General features: G+C 49.3%; 1 protein-coding gene across 3 annotated transcripts in view; it reads right to left on the bottom strand.

Moving 5' to 3' along the window:
- The window catches only part of GRK3 (G protein-coupled receptor kinase 3), a 73,075-nt gene that overhangs the window by 15,939 nt on the left and 36,816 nt on the right, over window positions 1–20,320 (bottom strand). For all 3 annotated transcript variants that reach the window (XM_063143961.1, XM_063143962.1, XM_063143963.1), the window contains 11 exons: window positions 20,057–20,131; window positions 15,626–15,687; window positions 13,408–13,459; window positions 11,595–11,686; window positions 10,603–10,702; window positions 6,053–6,131; window positions 5,384–5,514; window positions 4,599–4,693; window positions 3,572–3,679; window positions 2,673–2,739; window positions 1,127–1,227 (listed from right to left, as the gene is read on the bottom strand). In XM_063143961.1, coding sequence (XP_063000031.1) covers window positions 1,127–1,227; window positions 2,673–2,739; window positions 3,572–3,679; window positions 4,599–4,693; window positions 5,384–5,514; window positions 6,053–6,131; window positions 10,603–10,702; window positions 11,595–11,686; window positions 13,408–13,459; window positions 15,626–15,687; window positions 20,057–20,131 — 962 coding nt within the window. The remainder of the gene's footprint in view (window positions 1–1,126; window positions 1,228–2,672; window positions 2,740–3,571; window positions 3,680–4,598; window positions 4,694–5,383; window positions 5,515–6,052; window positions 6,132–10,602; window positions 10,703–11,594; window positions 11,687–13,407; window positions 13,460–15,625; window positions 15,688–20,056; window positions 20,132–20,320) is intronic.

Genomic DNA, 20,320 nt, shown 5'->3' with positions numbered 1-20,320 from the left:
GAACGTAGACTATGCATCTGTGGCCAACATCAAGTGGAAGACATTGTTCGCTACTTGTTAATTTGCCCTCTGTACAGGGACCCAAGAGAGAGATTCCCGAAACCCTTGTTAACACGTGGATATAGGAATGCCCTTGCAGAAACACTTCGTTTTCTTCTGAGTGATACCAACAGTTATGGGACATTTAAAGTGGCTTTGTTTGCTCTGGCAGCAAAAAAGATAAGGAAGAGAGAACGAGACGAAATTGCCATAAATTGCCACGGAGATTCAGACTGCTGAGCGAAAGCTGAGTTTTAGTAATGGTAAATTTCAAGTTATCTGTGTAATTTCGAGGTATTTGTATTACTGTATATATGTATGGATGCTTTCTTTTGATGTATTTGTCATGGACTTCGGCTGGTACAATAAACTTTGGATTGATTGATTCCAATCGGGCCAAAGGTCCACATGGAACCACCAGGAGCAGGCCGTCTGACGTCCTCAGTGGCAGGGGAGGCTGAGAGAGGAGAAGGCGCTCTCTCGGGTATCCTGGTCCCAAGGTGTTTAGGGCTTTGTACACTAGTACCAAAACCTTCAACCTGGCCCGGTAGCGAATAGGCAGCCAGTGCAGTTCCCTCAGCAAAGGTGTTACACGCTGAAAAGAGGCAGCTCCTGACATGAAGGCAGACATGGTTTCAGGGCATGCAACAGGGGCGATATATTTTAATGAAATGTTAAAAAGACCGCACATTTCTAGGAATGGGGGGAGAGGGCGGAAAACCTCTGTTAAGAAGGAGGAGGCCCTGTGTCAGTAGCACAGAAAGAAGGTCCCAGGTCCAATCCCCAAAAATGTCCAGGAAAAACTACCATTTTTTTTTCCTTTTAGAATGATAAATAAAACGATTAAGTCAAGGCGTTAATATACTGCTACATGGTCTTTACTCCTCTGAAATTATTTCTACAAATGGCACGATAGGAAGACTTTTATGTAAGACGAGAGAGGAAAAATGTCTGGAAATGTTGAAGCCGTGTGTGTGTGTGTGTGTGTGTGTGTGTGTGTGCGTGTTCTTTCAATCCTCTCCTTAAGGCTGAAAGGAAACACGGTTCCTGACACCCTGAAGCCCTTACTCTTCCACTTGGGACTCACCTGCTTCCCTGGCAGCCAAGCCTCTTGCTCACGTCTCGCTGGAGGAGACCTTCCAGGAGGGACTTGAGTTCGGGGGAAAAGGAATCCGGTAACTCCACATTCTAGCGGGGAGAAAACAGGGCTGGAAGTCAGCGGGTTGAACCCACCCTCTGCCCCAAGAACAGATCCTCCGGAGCAGCCTTCCTCAACCTGGGGCGCTCCAGATGTGTTGGACTGCATCTCCCAGAATGCCCCAGCCAGCTGGCTGGGGCATTCTGGGAGATGCAGTCCAACACATCTGGAGCGCCCCAGGTTGAGGAAGGCTGCTCCGGAGAGACTTCGCAACGGAAAGAAACCAGAGAAACCTCCCCAGGCAAAGAGGGCACCCATGCAAGACGTTACAGAAGGCGTGGAGGGTCTAGAGCAGAGCTTTCCAAAGTTTTCATGTTGGTGACACACTTTTTAGACAGGCGTCATTTCACGACACAGTGATTCAGTTTTCCTAGCAAACCGGAGGTTAAACTAACCCCTTATAAGAGATACGGACACATACATACATTGTAATAACGAAATGTATGGGGGACACAACATATCCCATGAAAACCTTTCATTTATATTTTTTAAAATATATGATTTGCAAGACAATAGCATACATTTCCAAGACTTTTCACAGTGAACCAATTTTGTCGAGCTGCGATCGAGCGGCGGTTGAGACGGTGTTCTATCAAAAAACTGGACCCATGGAATTTCTCGAATGCGTCACTTCAGGTGCGGCCGCGTCACCGGAAGTGACGCGGAATCAGCTGTTTCGACCCGATTATGCATACTGCACATGCGCAGTACCGGTATGATCCCTCGACCGCGGTGTGCATACACAGATACGACGGAAGGGGAATATACTAGTGCACCATACCGATCGGCACCTTTGCTGCGTAAAAATGCAGGCAAGTTGGTATTGCTTATTTCACACAGACTCAGAGGTTTCTCGTTACATTCGCGTGACGCACCTACACAATGCAGCTGACACACTAATATGTCGTGACACACAGTTTGGAAAACTCTGGGCTAGAACAACCTTGACCAGCCAAGCAACAGCAGACGCTCAGAACTGGAATTTGGCCTCTGGGGAAAAGCAAATCAGGTTTAGCGTTGAGGCTTAATGAATGGACCGTGGACTGCCAACCACACTTTGTCTTGCTGGCCACGTTGTTGTTGTTATTATTTACATTTATATACCACCCCGTAGCTGAAGCTCTCTGGGCAGTTTATTTTATCATGTCGCTCAATCGATTTATTAGCATGGCTGGCCAGGAGATGCTGGAAGCTGTATTCCGACACATCTAGAAGGGAAAGATAACCTCAGACGGACATCTGGATCAGATGTCCTCAGGGCCTTGTCTGTCGTGGCCCCTAAACTTTGGAAAATGCTCCCCAGGAAAAGCTCGCTGGGCACTTACTTTTAATATTACTGAAAACTGTGAACTACTTTTGAGAGGTTGCTGACACCTGAAAAGCAACATAATACGTGTTCGAAAGAAAGGAAGAAAGAATCCTTAAACATGCTTACCACGGTGAGCGTCATGCGGTCAATTTCATGCTTGTCTTTGGTTTTGTGCTGTCTGAAAGGGCTGTGCCTAGAGAAAGAAGGAAAAGAGAAGCACTGGCATGAATTCAGCTGGGTGGGAGGGAATCATAGAATAGCAGAGTTGAGTCTTTGCTGCGTCCTACACTGAGAGCTGCTGCTAATTCTGCTTATCTCTGGAATAGAGTGTGATTTCCAACAGGGTGGCCCTATGGAAAGGAGGACCGGGCTCCTGTATCTTTAACAGTCGTATTGAAAAGGGAGTCAGGTGTATACATGCAGCACCTGATGAAATTCCCTCTTCATCACAACAGTTAAAGCTGAAGGAGCCCTGCTTAGTGTGACCAGATACAAAAGAGGGCAGGGCTCCTGCAGCCTTAACTGTTGTGATGAAGAGGGGATTTCACCAGGTGCTGCATGCATAACAATGACACCTGCTGGAATTCCCTTTCCTATGCAACTGTTAAAGATACAGGAGCCCGGTCCTCCTTTCCGTAGGGTCACCCTAGCTAAGTGGTAAGTACACGGCTGTGTTTGGTCCATGGCTGCTAAGTGGTAAAAATACTACTGGGTTTTGATCCACGGCTGGAAGAGACTCCCCTTCTAGACTCCAGAGTGGGCAGATGGGTGAAGCATTCATAGTATCTTAGAATAGTAGAGTTGGAAGGGGCCTCTAAGGCCATCAAGTCTAACCCCCTGCTCAATGCAGGAATCCACCCTAAAGCATCCCTGGCAAATGGCTGTCCAGCTGCCTCTTGAAGGCCTCTAGTGTGGGATGCTCACGGATGCTGATCCAAACAGCAGAAGACAGTGAAGTTTTCTGTTCCGCACAGCCCCCTTCACCCCCACCCCTGCCAACACACACGCAAGATAGCAGGACTCACCCTCGGAGAAGTTTGAAAAGCATGCAGCCCAAGGAGAACCAGTCAGCGCTGCTGTCATAGGCCGTTCCCTTCTGCAGCACCTCAGGGGCCATGTAGCCATGCGTACCCCTGAGAGCAAAGGGGTCAAAAAGGTGCAAATTAGAATCCGGAAATGCCAGCGTTCAGGGAGAGAGCAACAGCAGTAAACAGACATCATAGGAACACAGGCAGCGGCCTCTCTGTTCTGGCTGTAATTCTGAAAAATGGTGAGAATTCAGCCAAGCCCCAAGAAGGCTTCCTACTTAAGAGGAAGCCAGTGGGGAAGTCCCTCTCTTGATGCATTTGCTGAACTCAACTGTTCTCAGAGCAGAAGGAAGGAGCACGTAGTTGAACTATGGCATTCACTGCCGCAAGATGTAGTGAAGGCCGCTTATTTGGAGGGCTTTAAAAGGGGGTTGGATGAATCCCTGCAGGAGAAGGCTATCAAGGGCTACTAGCCCTGATGGCTATGTGCTACCTCCAGTATCAGAGACAGGGTGCCTGTGTACACCAGTGTCTGGGGGACGTGGGTGGGAGGGTGCTGTTGCACCATGTCATAAGAACTTAAGAAGAGCCCTGATGCTGGATCAAGCCCAGGGTCCATCTAGCCCAGCGTTCTGTTCACACAGTGGCCAACCAGCCAGTGGTCAGGGATGAACAAGCAGGACATGGTGCAACAGCACCCTCCCACCCATGTTCCCCAGCTTCTGGGTTTCCCATGGGCAGCTGGGTGGCCACTGTGTGAACAGAGTTCTGGACTAGATGGACCCTCGGTCTGATCCAGCAGGGCTCTTCTGAGGTTCTTCGGTTAACTGGGCCCAAGAGCCTTGCTTTAAATCCAGCACCCTGAGTGGAGCCTCAAAGGCGAAGGGCGTGAGGGCGGCAGCTCCCCGTGATCCCTGATGGCCGCACTGTGGAAGGAGCACTGCGCAACAGCAGCCCTTGGGGTCACACAAAGAGAGAGCCGTACGGCCACGGCTGCACTCAGCGGTTCCTGGACCGTACTTACACGCTGGCATGGGGCTTCTTCTTGGAGAAATCGCAAGCCAGCCCCAGGTCAGATATCCTGACGTGTCCGTGTTCGTCCAGGAGGATATTTGCCGGCTAGAAGCACACCAATAAGCACCTGTTACTTAAGCAACTGAAACAAAGAAACGTTTGAGCAGCAGGGTAAGTTCCCCAACTTCGCACGTGCATGCACAAACACACAGAAAATGGACTTGCTGAGCACTAACACCAACCTGTGCTAAACGCAGCAGAGGGTTGTCTTCCGTAGGGACAATCCCCCCAAATAAAGCCTTCCTCTTTTAAGAACAAGAGGATGCTAAAAAGTTAGACTAAGCACAGATTAAAGATGAAGAACTCTGTGAAACCTCAGAAGCTTGCAGGATTTTTTGCCTACCTAAGCTTATCCAATGAACGATTTAATTTTTCCAGTTTGGATGTCCTGTCGTATGGAACTAGCACATCAGGCGCTGTTTACAAAACAACTGCCTTTTCCTTTGCCAAATCCCTCTTGCCTCTAGAATATCTCTTGGGAAAGCGACAGCGACAAGACCCAGCGCCATAAAAATGGTAATCACAGCAACAGATGCCATTTAACAAAACGTTAATTATTCTGCACAGTGATTCCATTGCATTCGCCTTTGCCGTCTGGGAACTGAAAACTCCCCCCGCCCGCTACGCCCGCCTCAAAACCAGCCTGCAATTTCCATCTGACGCTCCTGGCCTTATTCACCCCCTCTGCTGCGTGTGGCGCTGTGGAGCCGTTTCGTTCTTCCGAGCCTGGATTACCTTCAAGTCTCTGTAGACGACAAAGCGGTTGTGCATATGCTCCAGCCCGAGGATGATCTCGGTGGCGTAAAAGCGCATCTCCTTCTCGGAAAACACCCCGTGCTGCGAGAGATGGTAATGAAGATCTCCACCTTAAGAGCAAAAGAGGCAGCGCACAGCGTTGGAGCACCGGCTTTGTAGGCTGAAAGCCCCCAATTCAATCCGCGGCACCACCAGTTTTGTGCCATGAGCGCATTGGCGACACACTATGGGTGCAATTCTATGCATGTTTAGACAGGGGGGGTGCTTTAAAACTCCCAGCATGCTTCAGTCAGCCAGCCAGGGCATGCTGAGAGTTGTAGGACATTTTCCTACCTAAACCTGCATAGGACTGCACCCCAGGCATTATAATCAGCGAGTTCCTTCATTTCTTTAGCGATTTCGTTGCACTGTTGCATTTCTTGCTGTTCTTTTTTTTTTTTTTTTTTTTTGCAGCCTTTATTTTTAACTTTATTTCAAGAGAAAAGAAAATTTCAAGAGGAGAAAAAGGGTTTAGCAAAACACTAAAATCCCACTCCTAAGCATCAGGAGTTTTATACGACTGGCATCAACGTATTTCAAGCTGAGAGCGGGCCACGGCCATGCAGGTGCCACGTGCCAGAACCCTCGCTCGCTCGCTCGCTCGCTTACCATTCATCAGGTCCAGAATGAAGCAGAGTTTGTCAGGCGTGTGGAAGGCGTAAGTCATGCACACGATGAAAGGGCAGTCCTAGGGTGGGAGAGAGACCAGAGAGTTCTTGTGAAACAAGGCGAGGGAGACTGGAGCAGGCAGGCACCATCAGAGCCTGTTTCAATTGGACCCCCCCCCCCACAGGGCTAACTGCCATCTTCACCCTGTGGGGAAGAAGATGCGAGGGAGACTGGAGCAGGCAGGCACCATCGGAGCCTTCTTCAGTTGGACCCCACCCCCCCACAGGGCTAACATCTTCACCTTGTGGGGAAGAAGGAGCTGTTGGTTTGCCCCTCCATTGGGAGATGAGAGGATGGAGCAGGGCCTTCCCACCAGCCTAAGCAGTCTCCTTAATATCTTTTTATTTTCTCCCTCTTCCCTCCCCATACACTTTTCCTTGTGTGTCATGTCTTTTTTTAGAATGTAAGCCTGAGGGCAGGGACTGTCTTCTTTATTGACACATTGTAAGCCGCTCCGAGAGCCTTTTGGCTGAGGTGAGGGATAAAAATACTCTAAATAAATAAATAAAGCGTAATTTTATATATATATATATATATATATATATATATATATATATATATATATTTATTATTGCATTTATATCCCGGCTTTTTTCCTCCAAGGAACCCAAGGTACATAATCCTCGTCTCCATTTTTATCCTCATAACAACAACCCTGTGAAGTAGGTTGGGCTGAGAGTCTGCGATTGGTCCAAAGTCACCCAGTTGGGTTTCCGTAGCTGAGCGGGGACTAGAAAAGGTGAGGAAGCAGGCTACAAAAGCCACACAGAGCTAGCCACACAGTTGAGTTCTGCCCCTGGGGCTGGGAAAATCGGAAGCATAGATTCAACCCTTTTGCTGGGGAAAGCGGGGGGGGGGGTGATGTTCCCCGCAAGCCCCCGGACACTAAGGCTTCTCTGCATCTCTCCCTGTCTCTCTGTGTATGCGTCATTCAAATCGCCCCTGTTGCAAATCTCTCCTTCTGCCGTTGACAATGGAGCCTCCTTCCCAAGGAGTGATATATTTGACAAGGGGGGGGCCGTCTGTTGCATTGTTTGACTTCCCTCGGCTTCACTAGCATTGTGTGGCCTTTAGGCCCGTTGTGAAAAGGACGCCCAGCGGGTCCGGGACTCGTTTCTCTGCATGCTCAGATAAGCGACGGGGGATGGACAGGTTGGCTCTTCTGAGACTGGGAATGAAAGAAGGGATCTTGGGGGGGGGGGGGGTTGAACGGGGGGGGGTGAACTGGTAGAAGAGAAGCCAAACAAAGGGCGAAGGAGCGCTCTGAGGCACGAAACGCCAAGCACCCTCACCCCAGGAGGAAGTCTAGCACAACAGGAGGAACATGGAGACCCAGGAAGTACCAGACTACACAGAAGATGAGGCATCGAGGTGTATTGGTTGAGTGGGATCAGCAACAGGCAAATGCCGCCATCTTCTGGGCGCCCCTCACATTCTGGCCCACAGACCCTTTTTCCTCTTTCAGGCCCTCTGCAGCCCCCTCCTCTACTCAAGCCTCTCACCCAGGTCCCTGCTTTTAGGTTCGCTGCCCTCTGTGCACCCTTTCAGCCAGCCTGATGCCAAGTATCGTTATCATCATTAACCACTTTGATGCTAAAAGCTCAAAGTTTCCTTTCCCTCTAGTCCCAGGTTCCTCCGCAGGGTTTTATCCCCAGCCAAACTCCGGCCTTGGTCCCTCCCTGTGGCTCAGAGGACGACTCAGCAGTGGCTTCATCCAGTAACCCAGGATCCCTTACTCTGGGACCTTGGGCCTCTGCAGCTTGCTGAGACAACTGCTCTTCCTGAACGCATTTCAGCCAGTGAACTGTCCAGGGTCCTGAAAGGCTTTGCCTTGCTTGCTGGGACCTGCATAGCCTAACCTGACCTTTATCCCATCCGAGGTGACCTTGCCACATCAGGCACAATCCATCCTCTCCAGGCAGTGCCACCGCTGCAACCCCGTCTCCCCGGGAGCCTCTCGCCAAGCTAGGCCAGGACATGGACCTCTCACACCCCGCAAAGAAGCGACACGATCTGTCACCGTTCAGCTGAGCAGCAGCAAGTGGGTTTTGTCATTGCGCCTGCCCAATCGCAAGTGATAAAAGCTGCTTCGCCGCCGGTGGGCCTGCCCACAGGGGCCTTAAAGAAGGGCGACAGCCTGAAATTGACCCTGCTGTATCATTCACTAGACGCAGGGCCAAGCCCTGTACCTCTGTCATCACGGCACGGCCACCTTTGAAGGCCTTAACACAGGAAGTGCCTAAAAAGACCGCCTTTCGCAGAAATGGCATCAGACCCCAGCCCTTTCGGGCCAAAGCTCAAATGAACTCCGTGGGCCACTCTGGTTCATAGGCCGCCTGGAGGAGACGGGCAAAGAGGAGCCCCAATCAGATCCATTTCTTCACCGTCTCGTATCCCTACCCGAAGGGCTCCTCCACCCCTCCTTTCGTTTTCTAACATGTTTACACAGAAGAGGGAACCGTGAATCAATCTGGAACAGAATTGTCATCGGGAACAAAAAAATTAACCTTCCTGCCAGCATCTCAAGTAACTATGGCAATCAGAGCTGTTTGGGGCTTGACGTAAGGAGGTTATTCTTCTCTGAAGATGCTGCCACTTCAACGGCTGTTTCCTAATCAGCCCAGAGAGGAGCATTTGGCAGGGACGCTCAGCATGTAGAATGCTTTGCTTTCATTATGTGATGGTAACTATACTGGGTCATAGGCCGGGGCTGTTATAAAACATGGAACTTGCCTCTCCAAATACCGTTGTGACAGCTATGCATTCAGGACACGCAAAGACAAAAGCACTGAAATACCTCTCCTCCTCTCCCACCACCACTATTATTATTATTAATTATTATTGTTGCTGCTGTTACTGTTGTTATTATTAATAATAATAATTACATTTCTATACCGCCACATAGCTTAAGCTCTCTGGGCGGTTTACCAAAGTTTAAAACATTAAAAATGCTATACCAGGAGGAGGGCCTTCTCTGCTGTGGCACCCCAGCTGTGGAATGAGCTCCCTAAGGAGGTTCGCTTGGCACCGACATTATATGCTTTTAGACGCCAGGTGAAGACCTTTTTATTCTCCCAGCATTTTAACAGTCTATAAATAAATTTTAACTCGGTGTTTTAAATTTGTAATTTTGCATTGCTGCTGGTTTTATCTGGTTGAGCTTTTATATTGTATTTTATATTATGGTTTTATACTGTTGTTTTTTACTTTGGTTTTAATTTTTGTGAACCGCCCAGAGAGCTCCAGCTATTGGGCGGTATAGGAAGGAAAGGACCCTCTCGTGCCAGCACTTGAGTCATTGCTGACTCCTAGAAGGACGCCTGCTTTCGCTGACGTTTTCTTGGCAGACTTTGTAGCGGGGTGGTTTGCTGTTGCCTTCCCCAGTCGCAATTGCCTTTCCCCCAGCTAGCTGGGTACTCATTTTACCAACCTCGGAAGGATGGAAGGCTGAGTTGACCCGAGCCAGCTACCTGAGAACCAGCTTCCGCTGGGATCGAACTCCGGCCGTGGGGAGAGTTTCGGCTGCAGTAACTGCCGCTTTACCGCTCTGCGCCACACGAGGCTCTTATTGGGCGGTATAGAAATGCAATAAATAAATAAATAAATAAATAAAATTTAAAACCATAAAAACAAACAACAGACAATACACACAAAGACAAAATACATCTAAAACCAAATCTAAAACACAGATCCGGGATCAATTAAAATCCCATCACATGCTGCTAAATGCCTGGGAAAAGAAAAAAGGCTTGACATGGCGCGGAAAAGATAGCAATGTTGGCACTAGGCGGGCCCCATCAGGGAGATCATTCCATCATTTGGGGGGGGGGGGCACCACTGAGAAGGCCCTCCCCTCTGTCACCCTCTTCTGAGCTTCCCTCAGAGTAGGCACCCAGAGGAGGACCTTAGATGTTGAGAGCAGGGGACGGGCAGTTTTGTGGCGGGAACTTTATACTTTATTTAGTGCTTCCTTAGTACATAAAGTACTTTGCCGCAGCTACGAGTTTAAGAAGAGCCCTGCAGCTGGATCAGATCAAAGGGTCTGATTAGAACTACCAGTAACCACCCTGCAGGCTGCAAGACAGGGAGACGAGATGGGAAGCCGGGCCATTCCACCAGCCCTGCTTAAAAGTCCGCTTGTTTCTTTCCTCTTCCCAACCCGTCCCTTTTTCCTTTTGCATCATGACTTTTTAGATTGGAAGCTTGCGGGGAGGAAGCGAATCGTTTTTATCGATTGCGTGTATGCTGCTCCGGGAGCCTTTTGGGTTCAGGAGCAGGAGGCAAAAACGCTTTTAATAGAGGATAATGTAAAAAGAAATAAATACGGCCCAATGTAGTCCAGCCGTCTGCTTTCCCATAGCGGCCAGCCAGAGGCCTCTGGGAAGCTCGGAAGAAGAGCAGAAGGGCAAGAGTTGGAAGAAGGGCAAGAGCTCTTCTCTCACCGTCGCTCCTCGGCAGCCGATACGTGGAAGGGACGGCGACATACTCACGCCGGTACTGACGAGGGACAGCATGATCCTTTCGTTTAAGGCCAACGTCTCCCCTTGCTTCATCTTGATCCTCTTCTTATCCAAGCACTTCATCGCGTACCTGAAAAGGGCGAGTCGCTGAGGAAGGCGCTTTGCCCAGCGCTCTCTGCCATCCTCTGCCACGTCCCGACTTGAGGAATCCTCCTCAGAGGAGCAGCTAGAGACCCCAGGAGCCCAGGGCACCCCTGATCAGGGAACGCCATTGGACCCACACGAGCCTGGGCCCTTTGCCTGGCCCCCTGCCTCCTGAACCGTGCCTGCAATCGCTGCCCCGCTGCCCCGGTACAATCCAGAGATGGGGTCGGAGCACCAAAACGCAAACCCACCCTTCTGGCCACCCGAACAGAGATGGCGCTGGAGGGTAGCCCTTTGCTTTGCAACGCAGCAGCCTCCCCGCTGAATTTAAAGATCAGGGACGGCAGGGAACATGGAGAGTGCAAAGAGGTTGCGTCCGCGGGCATAACCCATTGGGAGACCCCAGGGTTAAGGAAAAGAGTTTTAAGAGAATTAATCAGCAGGCCGCATTTTGCTACAAGGCAATAGCTCCGGCTATTGGGCGGTATAGAAATGTAATAAATAAATAAATAAATAAATAAATAAATAAAAATTAAAACTTGGTAAGCCCACTAGAGTCCAGGGAAACCTTCATGGAAGAGAATACTCCTTCCCCAGGCCTCCAAGACACCCACCCACCCACTGAGCTGCTGTTGGCTTTTTTGGGTTAGCCAGGACTTACAACAGACGACAGAACTGGGAAATGGTATGCCCTTTCAAACTAGAGATGTACTTCAAACCCCTGGGGGAACTGGGACAATTAAATACACAGTACCGCAATCCTCTTCCTCCTGCTGCTTGGAGGCTGGGGGTGGGGGTGGGGGGTGGAGTGGCTGGCAGGATTGTCCAGAGGCATTACGGCTTCTCTCGCCTTATAAATGCAAGCGAAAGCTCCTTACATTTTCCCCGTGTCTGCTTTTCGGCAGCCATAAACTTCTCCAAAGCCTCCTCGCCCGATGATCCGGTGGACGCTGAAGTCGTTCATGGTCAGCTGCGGACAGAAGAGAGCAAAAAGGAAACAACATTTGCCGGCGGCCAAACGCGCCTGCCTTCTCGGAAGGACCGCCTTCCAAAATCACATCCAGGCCGACGTGTTCGGAAGAACCGGCCGCCACCTTTCGCTTTTCGGGAATTTGGAAGGAGTGGCGGACGAAAACGGGCTGTTATTGGTAGCAATACAGCAACATGTTTTGGAAGTCAGGGTGTGAGCAGAGACCCCGGGGGGAGGACATTATACGATACATTAGGAGTCGAAACGCAGCAAAAAAAAAGATTTCAGGGGGATCAGGACGACGGTGAAATTACTGGGCTGCATGCAATTCCACACAGGGCTTGGCCAGGAAGTGCTCTTAATGAACTAAGCCCAAAGCAGAGTTTAATTTGAACTGGGGCAGCCTGGGGACAGGGGGGAGGGTGTAACTCCATCCTGCGATCTCTAGTGTACTCTCCCAGAACGTGTGAACACAGTTGCCTCTGGGCATGTGCCAAGTGCCTTCCCCTCACCCCTATATCGTGCCGGACAAGAAGGAGGAATGGGCATTTGATCAGTCTTCCCAGGAAGTTTAAGCACCAGCATCTCCCAACTTTAGAAGTTAACCATTAACACAAAGATGCATTTCGGCTGCAGTCTTAACCTACTAGGCAGAAGTCCCACTGAAGACAGGGTAGCAAAAACGCATTGCATCACACTGTTTAAAGCAGAAACTCTGGCCTGGGGGCAATCCTGGCCCACCTGGGGTCCGCAGAAGCCCCCAGAAGCATCACGCCCCTTTCCCCTAACAACCAATTCTTCTAAAAGGTTATCATTTTTCTCCTACCTGTTTTTTTACTGGCAGGAAGAGTTTTCAGCTAAAATATACTGGTCTTTTAGCCCCTCCCCCGGAATCCTGAGAGATTCTCCGAAACTGGACCAGGTTTTCGTTGGGAAGGGGGACCCCATCATTTTAAACAGGGCAGGTTTGTCAAACCTCTTCTGTGGTCTGTTTTTCCTTTTTCCTCTTCTTCACTAGAATTTCCCTGGTCAACTGATCCCTGTAATCTCCAGGCAGGGCTGGAAAAAGTCCTGCCTGAAACCCCGGAGAGCTGTTGCTGCCAGTCAGTGTCAGCAATACTGGGCTAGGTGGACCGAGGCTCTGATGCAGGAGAAGGCAGCTTGTTCCTATGTTAAAATCTCAAAACAAGACTGCATTCTCAGGAGAGCCAGTGTGGCCTAATGGTTAGAGTGTCGGACTGGGAGTCTGGAGATCCGGGTTCTAGTCCCCGCTCGGCTGTGGAAGCTCACTGAGCGTCTTTGGGCCAGTCACAGACTCTCTGCCCAGCCTACCTCACAGGGTTGTTATTGTGAGGATAATATAGAGAGTCAGAGGAAGATTATGAATGCCACCTTGGGTTCCTTGGAGGAAAAAAGGTGGGATATAAATGTAATAAATAAATAATCTCTGAACTGTTAAGACACAACTAATCTTGAGTCGGAACTCCTGTTTAAGAACATCAAGGCATGTTTCTTTCTGCCTCACATCAAAGCCCACTTAGCCCAGAACTCTTTTTTGAACATTAATACTTTTATTAATTTTCCACATAAATAGAACACAGAACTCTTAAAGAGAATCCTAGCAACTGCTAGGTGGCACACAAGGATCTGGCCTGTGATCTGGAATTTGCCTCCTGCCCACCGGTAATTTTAGAAACACACACTGATCTGTAAATACTTACATGAATGTTGAGCTCTACGTTTTTCCACTGACAAAATCTAGTAAACTTATCACTGCAAACAAGAAAAGAGATCTATTTGGTAATGAAAAATAACACAATTCATGAAAACACAACGTTACAGTGTTCGTTTAATCAGCTCTGCTGATTAGCAAATCTTCAGTGACTCGGTTTTAACTGAAGGCAATTCCTTAGCGATATTTGTTTTACGACGCTTATTATAAAAAGCTTCAGGCAGCATTGCAGTAAAACATGCCTCCAGAAATAATGTGCCTCCATATTGCTTATTTGTGTAAGACTCTCATTTGTACAAGTACATCCAGAGAAAAATAATTAAACACTGTAATTCAAAGAATACTGTGGTATAATTAAGGAATAAAATCTTTCTGCTGCAAAATAAATGACTAATTGCTTATTCCCGAGATACAAAAGCATCTCCTGAAAGATTTGTCTGGATCTCTGCTCTCATATATAATCCAAAGTTTTGTGTGTTACGTTCGGCAGTAAACACACACACACACACACACACATAGATGGAACACAATGGAACCAGTTACCTAGGGAGGTTGTGGGCTCTCCCACACTAGAGGCCTTCAAGAGGCAGCTGGACAACCACATGTCAGGGATGCTTTAGGGCGGATTCCTGCATTGAGCAGGGGGTTGGACTCGATGGCCTTATAGGCCCCTTCCAACTCTACTGTTCTATGATTCTATGATTCTAGAGGCAGACATCTTTTCATTAAAGCAAGCAGAGTTAAGAACACGGGATCCTTAGTTCTTCCCTTGGGACACACTGAGGTGCGATACTCGGACACGGACCTTGCAAGACCTTAGTTTCGAGCTATGTACACAGCTCAGTTTCATCAAAACCATCTCAACTGGTAATGCGAAAGAAGCATGAAGGGTTCTGCTCTCTGTTAGCATCGACCCTTCAGAGTTCTTTACCTAGAGATGGGCCAAGATCTTCGTTTACTAGAATTTTCCTTTGTGCTGTGGCTGCTTTCCTCTTTTATTAAAAACAAGAACTCCAATTAAGAGGGGTTTTTTTTAATAATGCTTGTTTTAGCTGTTAGTTAATTGAGCTGTAGATAATTTTGTGTTAGTTGCTTGGGGCACAATCCTGTGGGATCCCTGGGAGGGTGTCCCATAGGCAATAGGATATTGCAAACCTCCCAACCTCTCTACAGGCAGAGAAGAGATTCTGGGCCTAGATGCCTCCACAATGTGGCAGCAGAAACGTCCACCAATGTCCCTCCTCCACCATCAGTGTCTGATGACTGGGGGTGGGGTGGGGGGGACAAGAAATTGAGGGTGGATCAATGGAGGCTTGTCATGGTCATGATCCAAAGCCTTCTCATTCCCATGACAAGGGAGGAAAAAGCACCCGCCCTGAAGCCAAGATACATATTTTCTTTCCCCCCACCCCACCCCCCCACCGGTTAGGAGTATTTTGCCTCCGTGTTTCCTTTAAAACAGAAGGGTGACTCAAGTTTTCTAAGCAAATAAAATCAGCTGAAGTGCCGCTAATCTTGTAGAAGAGCTGAGCCGCTTCGCAAAAAAAACCAAAAAAAAAAAAAACACCCGCTTCGTGGTGCAATCGAACCCAGCTCAGCTCCTGCAAAGCTTATCTTAATTGCCACGATCAAATCTCACGGGAAGCAAATACTTGCAGGATCAAAAGCAGCATCAGGAGATTAGAGTTTGAAGCAAGAGGGAAGGGAGATCAAGTCTGCTGTGTCCCACTTAGAATGGCAGGGCTAGTAGGTCCATGCAAAGCGCTTAGACTCTAAGGCCCCATTCAGAAGACACCCTAAACCATGGCTTTAACCATGGTGGTTAAGCCAGAAAACTGGGCTGTATTCAGAAGACACCTTAAACCACGACTTTAACCATGGTAAATAAGGCCTTTTGCTTTATTCACCATGGTCAAAGCCATGGTTTAAGGTGTCTTCTGAACACCGCCTGGCTTTCTGGCTTAACTACCATGGTTAAAGCCATGGTTTAAGGTGTCTTCTGAACGGGCCCTTAAGAGGATTAGTACCTTGAGCTGCAATGTGTTACCATTCTAGAATGCTTAGTGCGTTCCATATGGCTGGATACTTTTTGCGAAACAGTTAAGTCTTGCTCATTCGTACAAGCCGTTCCAAATCCAATTCTGCAGGGCCTCACAAGGGGCCGTGCAAAGAACCGCAGTGCAGAAACACTCCATCAGGCACCATACCTTTCGAGAAACATCTGGAAGGTTTTTCCTCGGAGGCTGTCACAAATTTCTTCAATGTAGGGCTAGAGAGAAAAAAACAAATATTTAATTTATGTCTAACAGTGGTAACCTGCTCTACGTTCTAAAAAAGAAGAGGAGGAACCAAGAGGCATCTAACAAAGTTTTGAACTCCATAATGTAAAATCAAGATAAAAACAAAACACAACAAGCTAAACAGAAGATCACAAGAAGAAGGCAATAATTAATTTCCACAGCATGACGCAACCAAGTGAGTCTCGAAGGGCCATTTCCTGGGCAGGGTCAACCTGCTCAGGAAATCTATAGGGGCCACCGAGGAGAAGGCCCTGTCCTGGAGCACATTCCATCTTAGAGCCAGGTGAGACAGAAGCAGACTCTGCTATCAACAGAAGACATCAGGAACTGCAGTCCTTTTATTTATGTATTATTTTAAACTGGATGTAATTGTAACTGTTTTACCTGTTTATCTGCTGCCGCTACTTTAATGTTAGTAAATAAAACCTGTTTTAAAAAGTTGTTTTCATCTTCAACTCATTGTTCCATGTGATGTATCGATTTATATGGTGTTCTTGTAACATTTTATCGCTATTTTTGTGTGATGCGATTACGTTTTTTAACTGACTCGTTGTAAATCTGCTTGAGAGGACAAACCATAAACAAACGTCCGGCACTTTAAAAGACTAACAAGGCCCAAAGAAGTTAAAAAATCCATCAAAATTAATTGTAGTGCAGGTGCAACTAAAATTTGTACAAATTCAGAAAAAAACTACTCAAACCTCAGACATGAAACGTATGGTTTGAAAATCCTGATTTCAGGAATAAAAATAATGTGGGATTGATTTTTTTTATATACTAATCTGGGCTTTAAACGATGTGGTCAGATGCAGGAATTAGGGATGTGCTCCGCTTCTAATCGGACCGGCGAATTAGAAGCGGAGCGGGGGGCTTCGCCTGCCCTTAAGGCGGAGGCGAAGAGGATTGGGGGGCCGGCGGAGCGTGGCGAAGAGGATCAAGGTGAAGGCGGATCCTTCGCCTCGATCCGGAGCTCCGCCGGAAAGGTAAGTGGGGTTTACCGGGCCCTGCCGCTGTCGCTGTCGCCCATGCGGCGACAGCAGCAGGGCCGAGTAACCCCATCCACCCACCCTCCTCTCCCTTACCTGCCTCCGTCCGCGGTCCATCGGCGTCTTCAATTGAGCCCGCGATTCAACCAGGAAGTCTGGGCTGCTTGCGGCCCAGACTTCCTGGTTGAATCGCGGGCTCAATTGAAGACGCCGACGGACCGCGGATGGAGGCAAGTAAGGCCCCCTCCCCATTGGTCCCTTACAGGCGGCGATGGTGGCAGGGCCCGGTAAACCTCCCACCCTCCTCTCCCGGCCTTACCTGGCGCCACTCCCCTCCACTGCAGAGCTCCGATTCGGAGCCGGAGCTCCGCGGCAAAGAGGAGTGGAGTATGGGCGGAGCGGCGCGGAGCGGAGCGGGCCGATCCGAAATTTTCGGATCGGCCCGTGGGGTGGAGCGGGGGGGTCCATGCACACCCCTAGCAGGAATATTTAAGGGCCAAATTCTGTGGCCCAGCACCATCAGAGCCAAGTAGGTGTCACACAATGCTGCACACCCCAGCTTCATCCCTCGGCCCTTTCACTGAGAAACACCCGCCATGGAGGAAAGCCCCCACGTGAGTAGGGTGACCCTATGGAAAGGAGGACTGGGCGCCTGCATCTTTAACAGTTGCATAGAAAAGGGAATTCCAGCAGGTGTCCTTTGTATGCATGCAGCGCCTGGTGAAATCCCCTCTTCATCACAACAGCTAAAGCTGCAGGAGCCCTGCCCGCTTTTGTATCTGGTCACGCTAAGCAGGGCTCCTTCAGCTTTACGTGCTATGAAGAGGGAATTTCACCAGGTGCTGCAGGCATACAAATGACACCTGCTGAAATTCTCTTTTCTCTACAACTGTTAAAAGGTACAGGAGCCCGGTCCGCCTTTCCATAGGGTCATGTGAGACAATGGGTCCGTTGCTCCGCTTGGGATGAGTTCGATGTAGAAAGGCAAATTGTCTCCAAGTTTCTATGGCTGAGGAGCAGTTCGTTTCCAAAAAGCCGTTTCCCGCAGGTCGGTAATTAGGGCTGTAGTCGAGATTCCCATATTTCAACCTGATATAATGAAACCGTGGCCATATTGCCGGCGTTGCGAAAACTGGTGATACATCCATTAAGTCCATTATAGGAACAGCTGGGAGAAGAAAGGAGGCCGGTTGGAAAAACACACACACACACACAAGCGCACGCAATCACACACACAAAGAGCCGTTACACCTGCTTGGTTAAATATGCACAGGGATTTCCTATGACCTACTTTCCCTCCCCGCAAGCTCAAAAACCTCCGGCTGTATAAAGGCACTAATTCCACACCATCATTAAGTGTAATTGGCCAGGCTGTTGCTGCTAACTGTGCATAATGCTACTCGTGCCCGCTTTTACCTGGGGCAAGGAACCTGTTCGGCAAGGAGGACTAAAGGGCAGAGGGGGGCACCCTCTGGTAGCACCGGGGTGGGGGCTCACGGCCTGCTTTGTTGGTTCATAGAATCATAGAATAGCAGAGTTGGAAGGGGCCTACAAGGCCATCGAGTCCAACCCCCTGCTCAATGCAGGAATCCACCCTAAAGCATCCCTGACAGAGGGTTGTCCAGCTGCCTCTTGAAGGCCTCGAGTGTGGGAGAGCCCACCACCTCCCTAGGTCACTGGTTCCATTGTCGTACTGCTCTAACAGTCAGGAAGTTTTTCCTGATGTCCAGCCGGAATCTGGCTTCCTTTAACTTGAGCCCATTATTCGACACCTGCCTATTCTTCAGGGCGAAAAGTGCAGGCTGTGGGCATGGTCTGGGCCAGACTTGGAGGCATGATGCAGAGCTCCAAGAGCTTAGGAAGAGTCCTGATGCTGGATCAGACCAAGGGTCCACCTAGTCCAGCACTCGGATCACACAGTGGCCAGCCAACCATCGACCTGGATCGGGCCTGCTGGATCTCACTTTAGCTGCCAAGGGATTAGCAGGAACCTAGAGCAGCCAAGGAAAGTGACAGGAGGAACGGTCACTGGAGAACTTGCCTCCCTCCTGCTCAAGGGAGGAAGGGGCATCTAAGCCGCTCGGTCCACGGTTGGCTCTCCTGATAGGATGAGCTCTTCATCAACAGAGGACTCCGTTGAGACGCTTTTGCTCCATGGGACTGCTGGGCAGGTGGGGCATCCCCCATCCCTCTTAGAACAGGCATTTCCCAACCTGGTGTCCTCCAGATGGGTTCGGGCTACGAGTCCCAAACCGCCGGTGGTCATGGGAAAGGAGGTGGGGAACCCCAGGAGGACCAGTTCTCCACCCCAGGTCCAAAAGGCCTTTACCCCACGCTCAATAGCCATGAAGCTCAGCCCCAGACAAGACTTCCAAGGGAGGTAGACATGCTAGGTGGAGTGCCACAGCGGAGACAGGCTTCTTCCCCAGTCAACGACACCACATCACGCCAGGCCTTTTCCAGCTTCATTGGCTGCCAGTCCAGGTACTCTATGCTGGCTGGGCATACTAAGAGATGTAGTCCATCATATCTGGAGACCTTAAATGCTGACCCAGGTCCATCCCCATCTTGCTCACAACTACTCCAGTCATTTGCAAGGACCACAAACGAGAAGGATCTTGGAATTGTTGTAGATCGCAAGCTGAATATGAGCCAACAGTGCGATATGGCTGCAAGAAAGGCAAATGCTATTTGGGGCTGCATTAATAGAAGTATAGCTTCCAAATCACGTGAGGTCCTGGTTCCTCTCTATTCGGCCCTGGTTAGGCCTCATCTAGAGTATTGCGTCCAGTTCTGGGCTCCACAATTCACGAAGGACGCAGACAAGCTGGAGCATGTTCAGAGGAGGGCAACCAGGATGATCAGGGGTCTGGAAACAAAGCCCTAGGAAGAGAGACTGAAAGAACTGGGCATGTTTAGCCTGGAGAAGAGAAGATTGAGGGGAGACATGATAGCACTCTTCAAATACTTAAAAGGTTGTCCCACAGAGGAGGGCCAGGATCTCTTCTCGATCCTCCCAGAGTGCAGGACACGGAATAACGGGCCCAAGTTAAAGGAAGCCAGATTCCAGCTGGACATCAGGAAAAACTTCTTGACTGTTAGAGCAGTACGACAATGGAACCAGTTACCTAGGGAGGCTGTGGGCTCTCCCACACTAGAGGCGTTCAAGAGGCTGCTGGACAACCATCTGTCCGGGATGCTTTAGGGTGGATTCCTGCATTGAGCAGGGGGTTGGACTCGATGGCCTTGTAGGCCCCTTCCAACTCTACTATTCTATGATTCTATTTCACCATTTCGCAGAGCTACAAATACCCTTTTAGGTGTATGAAAATCTGAATCATTCCGCACTCACCTGAAAAAGGGTTGTCGGTACTTGCTTCTTGGATAGGTGGGTTTGCACATGATTGACCGTTGGCTTTGAAAAAGGCTGTCGGAGAAATAAGAATAAACATTTTTAAAGGCATTAAAGTGACTTTGAGCGTGTCTTGGGCATTTGAGGCTGCTGCCTCCCCCTGCCCTCAGAGGACAGGTGGGCCAAGCCAGGAGCGTGTTTTGCCCTCCTCTCCGGTCCAGAATCCATCTTTTCACAAGCAGAAGCGAAACCATTTGCAACACT

This window comes from Elgaria multicarinata, chromosome 18 (assembly GCF_023053635.1).
Source record: "Elgaria multicarinata webbii isolate HBS135686 ecotype San Diego chromosome 18, rElgMul1.1.pri, whole genome shotgun sequence".
Taxonomy (NCBI): Eukaryota; Metazoa; Chordata; class Lepidosauria; order Squamata; family Anguidae; genus Elgaria; species Elgaria multicarinata.
The sequence above is the reverse complement of the archived record's forward strand: the minus strand, read 5'-3'. Positions and strand labels throughout refer to the sequence as shown.